At 39.9% G+C, this 20,663-nt stretch overlaps 1 protein-coding gene across 1 annotated transcript; it reads right to left on the minus strand.

Annotated features, from left to right (window-relative positions):
* Positions 1 to 501: 501 nt before the first annotated feature.
* On the minus strand, positions 502 to 19,593 carry LOC120716401 (transmembrane protease serine 6). The gene is made up of 18 exons (XM_040003935.1): positions 18,118 to 19,593; positions 17,530 to 17,662; positions 15,981 to 16,123; positions 15,438 to 15,505; positions 13,209 to 13,396; positions 13,067 to 13,108; positions 11,784 to 11,988; positions 11,394 to 11,530; positions 10,781 to 10,893; positions 10,493 to 10,602; positions 9,745 to 9,887; positions 9,530 to 9,628; positions 6,772 to 6,885; positions 5,931 to 6,047; positions 5,565 to 5,733; positions 4,706 to 4,983; positions 1,708 to 1,844; positions 502 to 948 (listed from the first exon to the last, which is right to left on the minus strand). The coding sequence occupies exons 1-18, from the start codon at positions 18,205 to 18,207 to the stop codon at positions 784 to 786; spliced, it is 2,451 nt and encodes an 816-aa protein (XP_039859869.1). The 5' UTR covers positions 18,208 to 19,593; the 3' UTR covers positions 502 to 783.
* Positions 19,594 to 20,663: the final 1,070 nt, after the last annotated feature.

Here is a 20,663-nt window from a genome sequence, read left to right on the forward strand (position 1 = left end):
AAAAAAACTTTCAGTTTTATACTTACAGAGTGGTCTTTGCAATGATCTACCAAAACATTTCTGTAATTTTAAACATTTATCTCTCACAGTTTAAGCTGAAAGAATTGTGCTGACAGATTTTTCTGTAGTGTAGAATAATGGCAAACTGTAGGGCACTGAAACCAGCTTAACATCCCTTAATTAGATGATCTTTTCTTTCTTTGGTTTACGTTTTACTATGTTGCTATTAGATACGCAAAGACCATATATGAACAAAAGCCAAAACTTCCAGGTCCAAAAGGTGCAGCCTTAAAACAACATTCTTTCTAATAACCAGCAGGGGGCGCCTTCTCCGCTGCAAAAACAAGTTGGCGTCTGCAGAAGTATATCCTCCAAAGTAGCCAGCTCGAGGCTAAAAGTACTAAAAGTATAAATAGACTCACGCAGCGAGTATCATGACTGTGGACTTGTCTTGTTACACATATTTCACATTCATTTTGAATCAGAGATGCAAACACAGAATATGTGAGGCTATATGTGAAATTTATTATCTTTCAAATGAGGAAGATTCAGCTTGTAAATGATTTTTCGCTGGGTACAATTTCAAAGCGTTTTTTACTATCAGTTATTAGAGGCGTATCATTTCAGTATTTCATTACTTTTGTTACTTTGGAAAAAAGCCTTTAACATTTCACAGCTGCATTGTTTGGATAAGAACCAGTCTCAGGTCATCTGTGAACACCTTAAGGCATTTTTTCTCTCTCTTCCGGTTTGGTGTTCTGGTGCAAGTATGACATCAGTAACTCAGGAGCTGCTGATGACCTGCTTTATCCAGTTGGTGAGCCTGGTGACGCGAGTGTAGACACCGTAGTAGTCTGGACGCCCGCAGCCTCTACCCCAGCTCACCACCCCGGCCAGGAACCAGCGACCTGAAGGCTCCTGACACACCAAGGGACCGCCCGAGTCTCCCTAACAGACAAAGGTAACGTTAACGAGGCACAAATAAGACTGGGTCTTCACAGCACAGAGGCACCATAATAATTGACAGTACTTATAATTACTACAGTGACTCACTATGTCATCATCATCAGGGGTTCTTAGATATGTGGCTTTTAAAACTCATTTTATAACATCGATGTGTTTTAAAAAACTGGGCTAAAAGGAGGAAATAACGTTATAGATTTTTTTAATATTTAAAATTTTAATCAGTTTCTCCTTTTTTGTGGCTTTGAGGACATCTTGACAGAGAGCAGGACTACACGATTCTAAGTGATACATAGAATTTTACTTTCATTGCATCATATCAACTTTAAAACACTGCAGGAACTTATTGAATTTAGATTTTTTGTAATATTAGTTATATTAAAGAGAGAATCCATACAAAATCAGTTTAATTTAAATCTCTGCTTTGATTTTACCTACAGTTTCTTGGCAGTTCTACATACACACTTGTGCGGTATCTCCACCCAGCAAACCAAAGCCTGGTCCTCTTTTGACTGTTCACTCTTCTTTTTTCAAATGCAGGTAAAGATATTTTAGATGGGAATGGTGAGACTGACAAAACAGTAAAACTGCAGGCTGTAAAGGAAACAATGTGTAGAGCTGAGGGGATGAAGTGCTAAGTGTTGTGTTGGACATTCTGAGTTCCACTTGCTTTTTAATTTTTAGTCATTTGATCCATTTTTGCTGCCAAAGTTCAAAGCACATGCAGCTTGTATTTCTTTGTACCTGACAGGCATCTTTCCTTCCATTGCGGTAACCGGCACAAAGCATTCTGGGAGTAACCAGGTGTCCATAGGAACGGATGCAGGATTCCTCGCTAACCAGGCGCACATCAACTTTCTGAAGCACATTACTGGCTGTGCCTGGGAAAAGTAAGAGGACAGAGTGACAGAGGGCAAAAGAATATCCTCTCAGTCGTAATGCTGTTGAGTCTTTGTGCACTGCTTAAGGCCCCAGTAACACCAGCTTAGAGACCCATTAGCAATTGTCTGGAAATGGCCAGTGATGAGGGGAAAACAAGTTTTCCCTGACTGCGAGTGCTTTTGGGAGGTTGTTGCAAAAAGGTATACATTTCTGCACTGACAACCTTCTTTTGATTGTTTTGGTTGTCATCACTCATAGTACGCCTGGAAAATGCTAACTAGTGTTCAGAGTCAAAGCTGTGTCTTCTGAAACATGTTGGTTTCAACTGTAAGACACAACGTTTACCGTGAAGCCAAACATTCTCCGTTTTCACTTCCCATCGCACTTTTCAACTTTCACTGTTGACTTGTCTGCAGACAAATCAGCATACTTTCATGCAAACTGCAGCAATCTGCTAGCGAGCAAAGCAATCACAGAGAAGATTTTGGTGCAGCACCATTTGCAATAGATATCACCCAACAGCACTAATAACACTCTGCAACCTCCAGCGTCCAATAAACATTCCTAATGTGCCCTTTATGGACTGGTGTGAGGGAACCCATTGTGTGCTTGCCCATAGAAAGCTCATATAGGGGTCCTAAAGGGGCAAAGGTGCTGTGGATGCTGTGTGTGCACAGGTATTTCTACTCTAACTGAGCATTTTAACCACTTTCCTAGAAGGCTCAAAGAAAAGACAATTTAATTCAAACACTTTTTCCTAGAACTAAGTGCTTTGTCTAACATATCCCCCGACACACTGTAGACTGAAGTATCCAGAGAAATTGATCCACCAACCTTCCAGCTGCTATATTACCCATGCTATCTAATGAGGCACAGCCACCCGACTTTGGGCCTACATGGGTATGTCTGCCAGCATATTACTTATATTAATGAAACACTATACAGGGTAATGAAACCACGGAACATGTTTTAGTACACTGTGAGAAATAACAGGAGACTGAGAAGCTGAGAGAAGGTGATTGATGCAGAACCTCAGAAACACTGTTCCACGCTGCATACAGCTGGTGGCTGTAATGTACCACGGGGCAGAGTTAGGCAGCCCTCTGTGATCCCTGCTACTGGTGTGAAATGTGGGGTACATCTGGGCAGACCACACTTAGCGTGCTTTGTGTGGGCAGCTGTTGTTCCCCATAGTGTAGAACCCAGATGCACCCATGTTTGCTGGAAAGCCTGGTTGACGTGTCTTCACTTACTAATAATGAACAACAAAGGTCTTCACTTACGGTAACACGAAAACACTTTATTCCAATTATGATCATGCAAATGCATTTTAATGTATTCAAATTTACCTTCGATTTTTCTCAAAAGTTGTATTGATTCTTATGAAGCGTTGCATGCCAGTATATGTTCTCCCACACCTTTTCTCTCTCTCAGCCTTCAGTTTATTAAGTTCATCGTGATAGCAGAAACCACTTCCACCCACACCACTCCATCTCCTCCTGCCTTTTTGATTTAAATTAGGTTTTTTTTCCATGTGTGTTTGCTCAGATATCAAAATAGCACACCCACTTGCCTCCACATCACCATCTGCACAAAAACTCCCCATATCTCGCACGCACTGACAAAAGGATGTTTTTAAAAACCACACAGTCGTTTGGTTGTGAAAATGATGCATCACACTGAATAATACATAAGTCGGTAATCATTCTGCAACAGGAGTCAAACTTGCTTAAAAGAAAAACTAAAAAGTGAGTGAGTGCTCTTCTTTTAGAGTAAACCTTCCATTTTTAAAGCAGTAAATGTAACATCACTCTAGGACTAGTAGTGTTTATGAAACTGCTCAGTGGGATTTAAGTGTCTTTTAAGGGCTGTTGTTGTGTCTGTGCATAAAGCAGCCTGTAGCTCAATGTGATTTATGATCGTGGAGAATGAAAAATGACTGTTTTGAGAGGCAGGTAGGATAGAGGTCTCCAACCTGAAAACAGCAATCCATTTAAAATGTCAGAAGATGAATTTTAAACCTCCAAGATGTTTGATCATAGAGGAAACCGATTAAACTTTGCTCTAATAAATATGGATGGCCACTTGAGGCTGCCTCTGAAAGCAAGTCAGTTGCCACGGTCTCCTATATCAAACTGCCCAACTTTACAGCAGAAATAAACATGGGAAAAAAACTGGTCTCTGTGGCTAATACTCATTTTTTAAAGGTTTAAAGTTTGGGTTTATTACTGGCACAGCTGCTCTGAACAGCAGATGGCTAGGTCACAGACTGTTAAACCTTCTGTCAGCTCGTTCAAGTTACTGAAATGGACCTGTGTCTTTGCAGTTTTATTTCAATATTTTAATGTCATTCCCAGAGAAAAAGTAGTCCAGATGGCACGGTACACAAGGACAGGTCTCTAGTCCATCATAACGCCAAAACAGAGAGACAACCACACGTTCTAAAATCTAACCTACAACAAATTCAAAATCACCAGTTAACCTAATACTCATGTTTCTGGACTGTGGGAGGAAACTGGAGTTTCTGAAAGAAGCCCGTGCAGGCAATGAGTGAACATAAAAAGCCCCAGCTCACCAGGGGAGTCTCACCAAGACCTGTCAGAGGTGCTTGCTTATAGAGGTTTGTCTGATTGTTGGGGTTTTTCTATACTATTGTAGAGTCTTTACTTTACAATATAAAGCAAATTGAGGTGATAAAGTGTAGCAGATATGGAGGAATTTTGAGAGGTCAAACCAAAAACTTGGAAATCACTGCCATAGCAGGTTTACTGGTTATTAAAAGATCTGTAATTTGCTATTCCATACTCTAGCTTCTTTGCACATCCTTCAAGCCCTCCCCTTCCCTGTTTTCAAAGCTCACCCCCCTCACGGAGTGCCCCCCAGCCAGTGACCCAGCAGAGCAGGCCTGGCTCCAGCTGGTGCGTTGGTGAGGGCAAGCAGGTGGGTCGAGCATGCCCAGCCAGCAGCGCAGCGGTGGGCCGGTCCAGCTTGAGCAGGGCCAGGTCGTAGTCGTGGGACTCATCGTCATAGTAATGATGAAGATGGATGCGTTGGACCCGCGCCACCTCCTCTGTAGGGCTGCTGCGGTTGATCAGAAGTTTGCCAAGGTAGACTGTCCACACTGAGGGGGAGTAGAGACTGCAGCAGGAGCAGAACACAAAGAGGTCAAATGTGTTGTAGGGCCAATAAGAAAGCGTTTTTTTCCTGAGCTATTTAAAAAGAAAACACCCACACAGTTAGCAGTATTAACTCATGCCAAGAAATATCTGTTTATACTTTTTCAGCTTTTTTATCTTCCTCATCCACAGACTCTGAAGGCTGCATAAGCTTTTAATCACCATGCAAGAAAATTAAGCAGAGAAAAATAGGTAATGCTCTAGAGGATGCTGCAGCTATAGTTTTGGGGATGGTCCAGATTGTGGGGTTGAAAAACACAAGTGTATACAAATCCATAAATACTCTGCCTCTGACTCAGACAGGCTGTCACAGTTAAACCCCGGTCAGCAAAGATGCAACCGAAGGACAGAAGGAGGAAGCAGCAGCAGAAATAAACTTGATTTATAAAACCACGACTAAAATGCTCCATCAAAGTCACGGCAGAGGATGATAATATTTTAATCTTTACACAACAGAGAGCCTTTGGTTGTCTTGTTATTAACAGCACTTTCTAACATTTAAGTCATCACACCACTTCCTTCCTTCTTGTTTCCTGCCCTTACCGGTCGTCATAGAAACAGTGGGCAGCCGACACCACCCACTGACTGGCGATTAAAGTGCCACCACAGATGTGGTTACCCCGCACCTGCAGGCTGGCCTGCCATGGCCACTCCCCCTCTGAGGCGTCCGTTCCCCCAACGATGCGGCTGGAGAACTGCCTCAGGCCGCACTCTGGATACACACACGCAGGTATGTTTAAACACACTGATGTGCACAGTGTGAGCTAATACATTTCAAATAAAATGCTCGCGAGTTATTGAAACAAATTCTCTGACATAGAAGCACACAGAGGTCTCGAAATTTAAATGTGATACAATTAAAATAATGAGAATAAAGTTAGAAGGTGTTAGGTGATCGAGTCTTCTTACCACAATGTTTCTCATCGGAGGCGTCAGGGCAGTCAGTGACAAAGTCACACTCAGGATTTGGTTTCTTCAGACACGTTCCGTCGGCACACACATAGGTCATATCTGTACACTGCACGCCTGGGCATGGACACAAGTATAAATTTATATTTAATGCAATTAAACAATAAAGTTTACATCATGGCCTGTGTCTGCTTCCCTCATCAGTTCAGCTTGAAGCTAAAAGGAACCAATATGCACGTGGTGCCTGTTACTGTTGAGATGTTCAGGACAAAGTCATGTGGGTCTTCCAAAAGGATGCAGGACAAGATAAAAACAGGCCACTACCTCACTGAAAACAGATATTCCTGATATGTTTTTGGCTGTCCCTGTGGCAGCAGACAGGCAGGGTTTGATTCTGCCGTGGGCGTTTTGCTGCATGCAACCCACACCTTCCTATCCCTCACCTTCATGCATCTTTCTAACTGTCACCTTCTAATTAACTCATTCACTGCCAGCCATTTTCAAATCAGGTAACTCCCCACTGCCATTGACGTCTATAGACGTCAATGGCAGTGAATGAGTTAAAAAGTCAGACACCTCAGACTGAATTGAACGACTGAATGAATCAATGATTTAAAATGACGTCTGGGTGGTTACATCTTAAAGCACACTTTTTATAAGCTAAGCATTTTAAAAGGTGAATGGAGGCTTTGGTTATACAGCACACAGGAAATGTAGTGTTAGAGGCATCTGACTACATATATTCCAAAAAGGGGGATCGTAGTGATTTTTCCAACTACCTTTTGCCGACGGCTGTGGAAGTATTTTATGTGTGAAAAGAAGGACACTTGCAGCCTGTTACCTTCAGTGCAGTTCATCTCATCGGTAGCTTCAGGGCAGTCTGGGTGTTGGTCACACACTTTGTAGTAGTCCACACACTGACTGTCCTCTGGACATTTGTATTGTGCCACACATACTGAGAGACACACATGTAAACACTACATTCAGAACCGTTCACTGACAAAATATTGTAGAAAAACTCAGCCGTGTAACATGAGTTAGCCCACTGTGCTTCTTATTTACAGATTAAATGTATTTTGAGTGTGTCGCAGTACATAATTAATAGCTTGATTTAATGTATGCTGGATTATGTTTATTAGGAGAAAAGCAAAAGAGGAGTTTTATTAGAGAGTACATTTGAAAAAGTTATTAAATAAAGTGCTTTTGATGCTTTTGTATAACAGAAATATACAGTAAATATGTCTGAATTTGTGGCTAGCATATTTTACTTTCTGTAAATTAGTATAGTATCAGCATTAGTCTTTGCAATGAAGAAGTATTTGTCGCTTCCATATTTTTGGTATTATGTTTTTGCATGTTTGTCATAGTTAAATGTTAGATAACCTGAGTAAAATGCAGTTTTTAAATGATGATGATTTTATTTATTAATGGAAAACAGCCATCCAAACCTACCTGACCCTATGTGAAAAAGGGTTGGTTTTCCTATAAACCAAGCGGTCGTTCAGCCTGAGTGGTTCAGTGGTTCACCTTCAGGATCTTCGTGCAGAGAGCAGAATCTGTGGTTCCTTCAGTTACAGCAAGTCATCGAGCAAAGCAGCCCAGACCATCACTCTACCACCAACCGCCATGTTTGACTGTTAGTATGATGATGTTTTCATGAAATGCAGTGCTAGTTTTACACCAGATGTAAACCTTGGCAAATGTCAGACGAGTCTTTGTGTTCTTTTTTTCCTCCTTGATCTCTCCCATGGAGGCCATTTTTTCCCAGTTTCTTTCTCATTGTTGTTGAACTCTGACCTTAACTAAGGCAAATGAGTCCTGCAGTTCTTTAGATGTTGTTCTAGGTTCTCTTGTGGCCTCCTGGATGAGTCTTCAATGCACTTTTGGAGTAAATTTGGTAGGCCAGCCACTCCTCGAAAGGTTCACTGTTCCAAGGTTTCTCCTTTTGTGGATATGACTCTCACTGTAGTTTACTGTGAGTCCCAAAGCCTTAGAAATGGCGTTCTAACCCTTTCCAGACAGATAGATGTCACTGACTTTTTATCTCACCTTTTTTAGATGTCTTACTTCATCACACAGGGCCAGGAAGGTTTAGATAGCTTTTTCCCTTATCCCTGGTTATCTTTGTCTAATATTAAAATTCTCTTGATGATGTCTGGAGAACGTCAAGTCGTGGTTGGCGCTAAACTTTCTTTGTTTTAACGATTCTAAAACTGAAGTAATGGTGTTTAGACCTGCTTCCACTGCTGTTCCGTGTGTTGATCTGCAATCCCTGAAATCATTCTGTAAACCAGAGTTTGTTAATCTGGGTTTTAAAATGGATCCTGAGCTTAAGCTTGAAAGCCAGATCGGGTTGGTTGTAAGGTCTAGTTTCTTTCATCTGAGGCAACTGGCCAAAATTAAGCACTTTCTTACGAGACAGCAATTTGAAACAGTAATCCACGCTTTTGTAACCGTTCGGCTGGATTACTGTAATTCTCTTTATTTTGGGGTGAGTCGATCTTCTGTTTTTCAACTGCAGCTAGTCCAGAATGCTGCTGCACGCCTTTTAACTGGCACTCGTAGATACGAGCATATCACCCCAGTTTTATATTCACTTCATTGGCTGCCCGTGCATTTTAGGATCCATTTTAAGCTGCTTTTATTTGTTTTTAAATGTTTGTCCAATGCTGCCCCTCTGTACCTCTCTGAGCTTCTTCATCCATACATACCTTCCCGGTCCCTCAGGTCGGTAGACCAGCTCCTCCTGAGTGCGCCCAGGACTAATCGTAAGCTCAGAGGGGATCGGGCGTTTGCTGTGGCAGCACCAAAATTGTGGAATGAGTTGCCTTTACATGTTAGACAGGCACCTTCCTTATCTGTTTTTAAATCACGTCTTAAAACATATTTATTTACCTTGGCTTTTAGCACAGCAGGACTTGTTGATGTCTCTTAATATATTTTCTTATTAATTATATTATTTTTAATTTTAAGATATTTTATATGTAATTTAAACTGTTTCCTCTCTGTTTTATATTTGTAGCACTTTGGTCAACATTGTTGGATGTAAAGTGCGTTATAAATAAAGATGCTATCTGAAATATTTAGGTCTTAAAAAATGTGCAAAAACAAAAAAATCAGGACGGGGATGAACATTTTTTCACAGCACTGAATCAATAGTGAACACTTGACCTTAGTCAAACCACTGAGAGCATTGTAGCTTGACAGGCTGCCAACACTCACAGGTTTTAAAATTAGAGATTCTTTCTGCCTTCCAAGTGCTTTCATGGGGTTTTTAAAGAGTAGGCCCATCAGATCAGATCAACATCACCCCTGGATTTAAAGCCAGGCAGCTTTCATTAGCAGCACTCTGATAAGCCTTACATATCTGATGTTTTTCTGGAACAGTTCTACTCTCATCCATGTCATATAAATCTGGCAGTTTTGACTCTCCAGTGTCACAAGTGGCCTCACCAAGAGGGTGGTGGCTGATAGACAATAAATTCAACATTATTTTACTTAGAATGGGCACATTTATGTGTCACATTCAGTATTTGAGCATTTACTCTACCCTCTCAATGTGAAGGGAGAGTTATTTATGTTTGGAGTTCTGTATATACCACAGTTTCTCTCATCGAGGCCATTGGGACAGTCCTTGATTCCATCACAGATGGGCACGCAGAGACCATTCACAGTGCACAGGAACTGTCCTGGGCAAGCTATAAAACACAAATACACACAGAGCTCGAAATTATGCTGAGAAAAGGTCACAAAATGACATCCCAATATTTTCATCAACATTTCATGGCTGTCAGTTCCAGCATCCACAACTCACGATCTGACAGGTTGAAGACGCTGTATTGCAGCTGAAGGCCCGGCCCTGTGAGTGACACCTCAGATGTCATGAAGATAGTGGTTGTCATAGAGAGCAGGAAGAGACGTTCGCTGTAGGGCTGCAGAGCCCTGGTGCCGCACAGTCTGAGAAAGGAGAGGGAGGGTGAAAGTGAAGGGACGTGTCCCTGAAAGCATCACCTCTCCACTTGTACAAGAAACTATTGATCGGTTTCTTCCTGATTAAATAAAGAAAGTAAGGGATTTGTGAGTTTAAAAACATTTTAAAAAATGTAAATTGCCTATACTGGAATTAAAATGCTCTCAAACATAAGGGGATTTGGTTGGCTTGTGTGGTACAACACTGCCCCCTGTTGTTCAGTAGGGAACAAAATCCTCTCAGGGTCTAAATACATTTTACTGAGGCTGAGAAGAAGCAGAACTCAGCACCTGTGCATTACACAGAAAGACAAAATCCTTTACACATGACTATTTGCTAAAAAGGGAACTATTTGAAAGCACGACCCGTTATATCAGTTATGATGAGGATTTGTGTTATGTTGGGCTATCTCAAATGTTCTTTTTGTGTGTGTAAACATGTACAATAAGTTCCAGAATAGGCACTAACGTTGCTTTACTGGGCTGAAAAAGGTCTTTGTGGCACAGCTTACCTGCGATTCTGGATGATCCACTGTCCCTGGGTACAGGCCTGGTTGTACTGGGCTGAAAAAGGTCTTTGTGGCACAGCTTACCTGCGATTCTGGATGATCCACTGTCCCTGGGTACAGGCCTGGTTGTAGCTGGCTCTGCTTAGCTCATAGCCCTCAAATGTCAAACACAAGCCCATCCCTGCACTGGGCATCTGAAATCACACACAGGACAGTAAATGTATCAATCAAGTCATTTACTTGACAGGTTCTTTATTATAATACGAGTTACCATTAGTGATTCAAAGTTTGACGTGGATCATTTGATGATAAATAAAATAATCAATCAATGTGTGGATCAATAAAAGATGCACGGCTGAAGGAGAGGCTTACAGTAAAGCTCCAGGTACAGTTGGTGTCAGGAGGGTAGTAGCTGGGAAAGAAGGGTGTCTTTAGTGTCCCTTGGACCCCTGATATTGCATCCAGCTGTATAGTGGAATTACAGTCTAAGAATGATGAAGACGCAAAGCAAGAAAGATTGTTCAGTCCACAATATAATCATTTAATGTCAATATATACAGAAAAGAAGAGGGGGACTCATGAATATAGCAGGATCCACACAAGATTGATTTCTACCATGTCTTTCAGAACACAACTTGATTGATTCTTGGTTTTGTAAGACCAAGATAGATTGCCATAAAAATACATGAGGATATTGATATCTGCTGCCCAGAGACTAAATTCCACTCACTCTGGTCATTTCTGTAGCTCTTGCACAACTAACCGGTCAATAATTTCATTTACAGTGTGACATATCTAAATATCTACTGGACAGAATACCAAAACGTTTTCCAGATGATGTAACATAATCACTTGGGTGATGACCTGAAATTTTCTAGTGCCACCAAAAAGTTGACATTGCATGTTAGGATGCTGACTTTTAGTCAAATTATTGTATGATACATTTTTTACCAGAGAGAAGTGCAAAACATTCAGGTAGGCTTACCCTGGTGTTCCCAAGCCTGCACAGACAAAGAAAAGGATTCCTTGTAATTGTATAGACCCTGTTTCCAAACCACTGTCATCCATTCTCCTGATGACAGGACACGGACCATGTGCTCATGTCTGCTGCAGCCATACACACTGGTAGGAAGGAAGGAAAGTTGCACAGAGCCCATAAATGATAGTGATAATAACGTGTTAGTATGAGTTTCTATTTTGGACATCTATAACAGGAACTATAGAGGCCTAGATATGTGTAGATCATCCTATTTTAAAGGTCAGGCCAAATATTGATTTCATTTTGTGGTTTTTAAATATTCCTGTCACTTTACATTAATGCCTCACAGTGCTGTGTATCAGTCTAAATATACTTATATTGTTAGGAGAGACTCACGATGTGATGAGATGATTATCAGCAGGGGTGAGCGAGTTGTACACCAGCAGTCTGTCACTGCACTCTGGAAGCAGCCACTCCATATGGAGCTCAAGCTGGGAGCTTGGGGTGGTCTGGAGGTGCCACAGACAGGAGGAACGCTGCGTGTTAGGGCCACGGAGCAGAACGGGGCTGCTGGACACCACCTTCTGATAGCGGTAGCAGTCTTGGGGCAAAAAAGGCAAGAATTAAAGTCAGAACTGAGTCTGTACTTTTGTGCACAGATGATGGGATTTGTAAATGTTAAACTTCAATGGCTTTTGTTTCTATGGTTTAACTTAAGCTGATAGGGATTGATGACATTACACTAAATATAAAGTTTTACTTTGACTTTAGATATGGAGCTATTACGTTAAAAGGAATTGTCTAAAAAGAAACAATTAAAAGATCAAACTAAACTAGAACAATGTGCCATGTAAAGGAATAACACAAGAGAAAATCAGTTTATAGAGTTTTTGGCGTCTGTGCTAATAAAGCTGCTAACATTAGCATTCGAGCTAGCTAGCTTAAAACCTAGAAAATGTTTTGCACTATTTATCTTCCAAACCCAACAATATATAAAGAGCTTACTAATGTTAAATGAATTTAACTTAGACATTCACTGAGCACCCAGATGCTATTAGCACTAGTTAACAGTTTACATTTGCATTCCATTAACATTACTAGAGATTTTGACAGAAAATATCTTATATCTTAGCCATCTGAATCAGAACATTTACTTTTGTAGGTCAAATATGTTGTTAGCAAATTTAAATAATTCAGTTGTTAGTTAGTATCCAAGTTCCATTGTTTTTATCTTGTTATTATTATGCCCCTTTCAAAACATTTTAAAGTCATTTCAAAACTAAACATATAAACTACCTGTACTATGATGTAGTTAAACTCTAAGCATGACCAATGAGTGCCCATCTAAGCAAGTCAAAAAAAAGGGTATTAAATGTTGCCAATTAAATAATGATGCGACCTAATAGAGGTGGAGTTCAAATGTCAAAACAAGGCTTTAAAATGTTTTGCCTTTCACCCCAAAATCACATTTGTTCAGTGAATTATGTATACAGTATAATAAATTAAATTATACTGAGAAGCATGCTCAACATAAAATCCTGTTTACCTTTGTTCCCATGAGTTACTTTATTTCTTGTCTAATGTACAGTGGACTGTGCTACTTGTAATTAAAGTTCCGGTACATGAATTAATTAATACAAAATAAAAAATTATAAACAAACTGAAATAAAATCTGATACCAAATGAGGCTTTCAAAAGTTTTACAACTTTGGGGTCAGTTTCTGTAGGGAGCAGAACAAAAAGGAACAGAAATTAAATATACATTAAATTTAGATTTAAATCTTCCTTTAGCTGTTTTTCTGCCCATGTTCTTCCTCTCACCACTGACAGATAGTGTAGGGAGATGGAAAAGGTATCCATCAAAGCTGGCTGTCTCTTCCACCTTTGACCTGCTGTACCCCTTCAGCCCCTCCACCAGGCTCCTTCTGACCTTCTCCAGCGTGACTCCCTCAGCATGGCTGCTGGGTATATTCAGCAGTATCCAGAAGTGAGCCACAACGCTTCCTTCCCTGCAGAGACAAAAAGACAACCAAGACTCGATGAAAGACCAGTCAAAAGTTTGGACACACCTTCTCATTTCATGGTTTTTCTTTATTTTCATGTCTATTCACATTGTACATTCTCACTGAAAGCATCAAAATTATGAATGAGCATATGAAATAATGTAGGAAACAAAAACGTGTGAAATAACTCAAACCGCTTTTTATATTTTAGATTGCTTTGTACACTCTTGGCATTCTCTCGATGAACTTCATGAGGTCGTCACCTGAAATAGTTTTCCAATAGTCTTATACAGTCTTATCCCAAACCATTGCGTTTGGGTTTAGTTTATGTGACTGAGGAGAACAGGCCATCTGGTGCAGCACTTCCTCACTCTGCTTCTTGGTCAAATAGCCCTTACACAGCCTGGAGGTGTGTTTGGGGTCACTGTCCTGTTGAAAACAAAATTATGGTCAAAATAAAGGTAAACTGGATGGGATGTAATGTCGCTGCAGGCTGCTGTGGTCGCCATGCTGGCTCAGTGTGCCTTCAATTTTGAATAAATCCCCAACAGTGTCAGACGAAGAAGGCAAGAAATTCCACAATTGAACACTGACAAGGCACACCTGTGACATGAAAATGATTGCAGGTGACTACATCATGAAGTGCATTGAGAGAGAGCCAAGGGTTTGCAGCGCTGTCAACAAAGCAAAGAGTAGCTACTTTCAGGAATCTAAAATATAAAACCTATTTAGATATATTTACCAACTTTTTTTCTACATAATTCCATATATCTTGCTTCATATATGATGTCTTCAGCATGTATCTACAAAGGTAGAAAGTAGTAAAAATAAAGAAAAACCATTAAATGAGAAGGTGTGTCCAAACTTTTGACTTCTAGTGTTTTACTGTCTTTACTGATTCAAAGTATTTGGTGCCTATGGCTTCATGTTGTCATAAGTATGCTTGTTTTTGCAGGTATTTGGTGAAATACCAAAAAGGACAGTTTCTTAAATAGTCACAGTGTTTCACTTGTTTGGGCCCCAAAGCAACTTCCCAGCTAAAATCCGCAAATTTACAGTATAAATAAAAAGAAAAAAGAAATGAAAAATAAAACAGCAACATCTGAACAAGGTGAATTCTGAACTCTACAACCAGTCTATAGTCTGTAGTTTATCATTTTAAGGTTGCCATGTCGAGCTTTTTGTATACAGTTTATAAACACGCATGACCTGAAATACAGTTGGTACTTTTACCTCATGATCTTGGGTTGATTATAATCGATCGTGGCTCAAGAGTTGGGAGTTCGCCTTGTAACCGGAAGGTTGCCGGTTCGAGCCCCGGCTCGGACAGTCTCGGTTGTTGTGTCCTTGGGCAAGACACTTCACCTACCGTCTACTGGTGTTGGCCAGAAGGGCCGATGGCGCGATATGGCAGCCTCGCTTCTCTCAGTCTGCCCCAGGGCAGCTGTGGCTTGCCTCCACCAGTGTGTGAATGGGTGGATGACTGGGTGTGTAAAGCGCTTTGGGGTACCTAGGACTAGTAAAAGCGCTATACAAATACAGACCATTTACCATAATATACCTAAACCTATACCTGTTGGTAGGATAAAGTTGATCATCTTCAGTTTTTGTCAGTTCAGAAAGCGGTAGATTCTGAACTTGTTGAAACACATCAGTATTGTAGCAGTTAGCATAAAACACCAACCACTATAAAGAAACAACTGGTGGCTGCTCCCTTATTGAAAACAGAGTAAAAACTTACCGTATGTTAAAGCCACAAAGATATTTTTCGGAGGTTAGTTTTAAGAAAAAATGTGCAGAACAGTGTAGATTTTAAATTTTACTCAAAGCTTATCAGTAGAAAATATCCTCTTGTTGACAAAAACTTGAACTGAACTTGGAGTCATGATGGCACAATATTCACTACTTATCAACCTAGTTCAAGGCTCAATTTGTATTTTAGAATCACTGCTGGCACCTAGTCTACCACTAAACTACAATACTGCCCCATTCCTGTTGTTATGACTCTGACTTATGACTATGTGAAGAAAAAATGTAATGTACATACCCAAAGGCAAACACAGTGGTGCAGTTGAAGTATCGAGAAAGAATCGAACCTTTCATAATATTCTCTACCTGAAAGAAAGCAAAACACTATCAGCTGTTCACATGAAATCATTCAGGTGCAGGATGGTAGTATTCCTGTCAGTACACATGCACTATATGTACTTTATACTGCCAAACATAGCCTCCTGAATGCTAATTTAATGTATTATTTTTGCTGTGCTATGTGGTTCTTTATGGCGTAGTCACCAGTTAATCTGACTACAGTCTGCTCTTCTTCTGTTCTGGTCTATGGCTTATTAGTGTAATGTACTTTAATGATAAGAACTGTTTGTGGTAATATCTCAGAATTATTATAATCTACGGTACCTAAACAAACTTGCTAAGCATTATTTGTTTCAGTCCCCTTTTTTGTTATTGTTTACTTGTTAAGATTACATTGTGAAAATTAGTGGAAAAACAGAAAGCCTTTGAAACTGACAGGATCACCTAAGTGACCTAAATTTTTAAGACATCTGCATCAGAGGAATTCGTGGTCCCTGCTCACCATACTCTCGACGCCCTTGGCTTCCTTCTTGAAAACAGGACTGTTGTGAGAGGACAGATCAGTAGAGAAGTTCCTGTTGAGGATGGATAAGTAGGCAGTGTACTGCTGCTGGACACGAGCCTCTAACACCCAAACCTTGTATTCTGTTACAGAAATGTGGACCAACACAGAAATTAAAGACATCAAAGAGTAACTGTGATGCTACATAATAATAGTATCATAACAGTGATCCAATGTTCTTCATCTGTCGTATGATAATGATCCATGGGACAGCCCATCTGTGCTAAGAATAGGCATGAAAGGCAAGAAAAAAGGAAACTGGAAAATATTTGCTCACTCTGTTTCAGTATACGTGTGCGGTACCATTATAAATATAGCATCTCAGACTGACTCTGATTTGCTTTCCCTAGCTGTCTGTGAGTTTCTGCTTCTTTACCACATCCTTGTCAACCTAATTCAAGCCTTACATTTACATTTTAGAATCACAGCTGGTACCTGCTTGACCACTAAACTACAACACAGAGGACAATATCAACTCTTATTATTTTACACACTAACTCTAAGTTCCATCCATCCATTCATTCGCTTCTGCTTATCCTTTTCAGGGTCACAGGGCTATCATATCCCAGCTCTCATTGGGCGAGAGGTGGGGTACACCCTGGACAGGTCCCCCTTTGTTGCAGGGCTAACACACAGAGACAGACAGCCATCTGCACCCACATTCACACCTATGGGCAATTTAGATCAGTCTATTAACCCAGAGGGAACCCACACAAACATGGGGAGAACATGCAAACTCAACACAGACCTGATGGTGGAATTGAACTCAGGACCTTCTTGCTGTGTGGCAACCGTGCTAAGCACTGTGCCGCCTAACTCTAAGTTAGTTTGTAAAATTTCATGACTAGATGTCACTGAATTACAGCTTGTGGTCAACTGAATTCTGTTTCCCTACTCCTCCCGATAAAAATGCATGACCCTGGCTTCTGTAGTCATTGTAGGACCAACATGTTTTAGTCAGCTGAGAGAGAACTAAAATATTACATTTAGATAGTACTCCATAACGGCTGCATTGTCAATAGCGTATGTCAGTAAAATATTATTTGGTATTTAATGTTCGGCAATTGGAAGAGTTGGCCTTGGTTCAGGATGTGAATCCTGTTGGCGTGTTGAAAATTTGATCTGGCTGCAAAGCATTTAAATGTTTCTCCAGTTCCATCATATCCTGAAGTACATATCCTTTGCCAAAACAGCAATTCTACAGGGATCCAAACGTATGGTGTTCTGGTTTGGGTCTTTAAATTATATCCCGATAAGCAGTACAATTACGGAGCCAGCTTCTCATGCACATGATGACTACTATCCTCAAATAATCCTCATGACTTGACAATTATTTGAAACTGAGCATGTTGCAAAAGATCATAGGTAAACATGCAAACCACATTTTGTAGATGCTGTATACATGTGGCCACTCACACAGCATTGTCATTGTCAGGAGCACAACTTGAGATTAAAATATTAACAAAATGAGAGACAATGTTTTGCTCACCCAGGAAATACCAAGCCAAAACTGCTGCTGCAACTATAATGATGACAATGAGGATGATGAGGAAGGCAAGGACACACTTGCAGGACCGAGACTTCCTAGTGGGCGGAGCCACAGCTTGTGTAGCAGCTCCCACCTGAAAACAAAAGCTTAACATGATCTACAAAGAATCTGACAGAGACAGTCCCAACGCTGTGGCATCCTTTGTTTTAGAGAAAAATGAAAATGTAGTGAATCATTTAGTTAACATCTAACCTGGTTTTTGAGTAAGTTATGTTTGGGAAGTAGGTATCAATTTGTTTAAAATGTTATTATATTTATTTATTGTATTTATTAGATATCTGCAAATCCCAATCAAACACAACTGATTGTTACAAAGCATACTGACACAGTTTATGGAAACATGTATGTAGAAGTGCCTGAACCTGCATCAGTCATGGCATTAAAAGCACAGGAGCCTCCATTTTGAAAGGTCTTGTGCATTCTCTAAAACATGCATTTACTCTAAAAAATGTTAGATACGCAAAAATCCCTACAAAGGACATAGATCAGAGTGCATTGCTGCAGTTTTAATGTTTCAGTATTACTGACCCCATTGCTTAGAGAAGCATGTGTGATCCCCTGGTCACAGGATACGGACTTCTTTGACCCGTGGCCAAGTGCCATTGCATCACACCACATTTCTTAGTCCTTGAGAAATCATCTTGACATCCATGAGGGGTCGCTGAGTTCTGAATTTCCAACCAGAAGTCTTTTACCAGCCATCTTTGGTAATCACAAAGCTGCACATGTTGCTCTGACAGACAAAGAGCAGTCCAATTTCTGTTTGTAAGTCCAAAGGTTAAAAAAAAGACAGTCAATATTTCCCAAACCTCATTTGGCTTCAGCATGTCACTCAGAGTTAGCTGACTTACCTCTATGCATCAGCAAAGCAAGAACTGATGGTTCGATATAACTGGGAGGAGTAAAAGTGAGTCAGGTACACAACCTGATATCACAAATCATCACCAAGCAACAGCAGTGCACCCAGGCAACTGCCTGCACAGGTAGGACTGCAGGGAATAATAAGTTATTTACAGTCTCTATTCTCCAGAGTTAGTTTTCCCTGCAAACAAGAGTCTACTACACACAGAGGTATGATTGTCTTTATCTCAGGGACTAAAGAGTTTCTCACTCCACACTGATTTAAATTTTGCCTCTGCAAATCAATTCATTATCAGGAGCACATTTTTTTGAAAATGTTCATGTAAAATCTTTTATTCGGTTTACATTAAACTTTAAAAATAAAAGGCCCACAAGCTATTTACACTTGTCATTTATTTTATTGTGAAGTTCATCACAGTAAACAACATGTTTTACGACTGACTTGATGGTCTACAACATACAGGGAAACCAAGATCAAAATAATAATGCGAACTGTTAGACTATTTGTCATTGACATACTTCCATTCCATTACAGACGTATACATATATTTATTTTTTTAAAAGGTAAAATTATTTTTATAAAACAAATACAAGTTCTTATATAAGTCATTTATGCTATTAATGATCTGCTACATCTAGACATTTCATCTTCAAATATCCTGGTTATGGTTAATATGCGATTATCATGATAATAACATTAGTTCACAAACTCACCTATCTGGAACTTACATTCCTTTACCAACATTTGTTTCAGTACAATAAGCTACATGCCATTTAGATGATCTCACTAAAACCACAATATAAACGCAAACACTTTTATTATTATAACCACATTATTATTAATTTGAGTTTAGTTTCTCATTAGATAATACATTTGGTTTTTAACAGTAACAGTTTAAGTGCAAAGTTCAGATATAAGAAAAATTATTTTGTTTAAATATAAAAGATAAAGGAAAATACATTTATAAATATCACCACCAGCACTGCTGAACAACGTGAAGTGTATAAAGTTTTATGTGATGTTACATTTTCCTGAGAACTTATCCGGTTGTTCAGTCTGACGTCACTAGCCGTGTCTGGGCCTAAACTCCGCTGCAGGTCCATATATCAGACGATCACTATGGCATTACTGAGAGTTGAAAAACTGTCTGAAGTCTTTCATCTTTAATAAAATGATCAGCGTTCTGCTCTACCAGGTGTAACAATTGAGTTTAACATCCAGGCATCCATGAAAACGGAATTTATGACATTTAACAGAGTTAGAAGTTAGCAGGAAGTTAGCTCGCTAGCTTCTATCTAAATACAATATAGCATGTCCTGACTGCGGGGTTTTGGAAACAAATTAAAACGTACAGCTCTGTTATCACTTCCAACATAAATGAAGACAGAAAACTAAACAGCAGTGACGTTTGTAGGGTTACTGAAGTTTGGCTAGCTGGTATATAATGATGTGCTACGTGACCGCTAGCGACACAGCTATGTTAGCATAATATAAACAAGCTAACTTTTTTTCCACTCGATAAAAGTTAACGTGAGGGTTCTCGGTGGTCAGGAACAAATGTAATCGCATGGCAGGATGCTGTAAAAGGACCAAGCTTCAGCCAGGAGAACAACTGAGATAATCCATCCACAATACGAGGTTAGTCATTCATATACTGCTGCATGGGCTGGGCTGTAGTTACATCCTAAGGTTTTAAAAACTGAGCTTAAATAAATGATTAGCGGTAATAAAAGCCGAGGGAGGTCAACAGGGATCACTGGAGCTTTTTGAGATTAAATAGAAGAAAATACAAAACATTAAACATGTTAACAACACAAAAGCCATATTAAACGCAGACTACTTTAGGCCCGGAAGTAGGATTCGTCACGTCATCACTTAACGACCGGATTGGGTGTGATACATGCAGTGTTGCCAACTCCTCAGTAAGGAAAATCGCTATTGGCTGTCCTAAAAGTCGCTAGAAGTCGCTAAATGACGTCATCGCCTAATTTGCATAATTGGTCATGCTAATCTAATTGTAACCTATGTTGTTGGAGAGAGAAATAACATCGTGGAAGAGACATAAAGTGAGTAAAAAACGTCCTAAATGCATTTAGAGTTTATTTAGAACTACAAATTAAATTTCTTTTAGCAATTATTGTTTTTTTTAATGTCACAATTCCAACCCTGCTCCTTTACCCGGGCTTGGACCAGCAAAAGTGACCCGAGATTG

The sequence above is a fragment of the Simochromis diagramma genome, unplaced genomic scaffold, assembly GCF_900408965.1.
Source record: "Simochromis diagramma unplaced genomic scaffold, fSimDia1.1 OVJJ01000325.1, whole genome shotgun sequence".
In the NCBI taxonomy this organism is placed as follows: domain Eukaryota; kingdom Metazoa; phylum Chordata; class Actinopteri; order Cichliformes; family Cichlidae; genus Simochromis; species Simochromis diagramma.

Coding starts and splice junctions, on each gene's coding strand:
- LOC120716401 (XM_040003935.1), bottom strand. CDS start 18,207: ATGTGGTGTGATGCAATGGCACTTGGCCACGGGTCAAAGAAGTCCGTA. Junction 13,109..13,208: donor CCCTACACTATCTGTCAGTG/GTGAGAGGAAGA, acceptor TGCTCCCTACAG/AAACTGACCCCAAAGTTGTA. Junction 11,989..13,066: donor ACTTTTGAAAGCCTCATTTG/GTATCAGATTTT, acceptor TTTTGCCCCAAG/ACTGCTACCGCTATCAGAAG.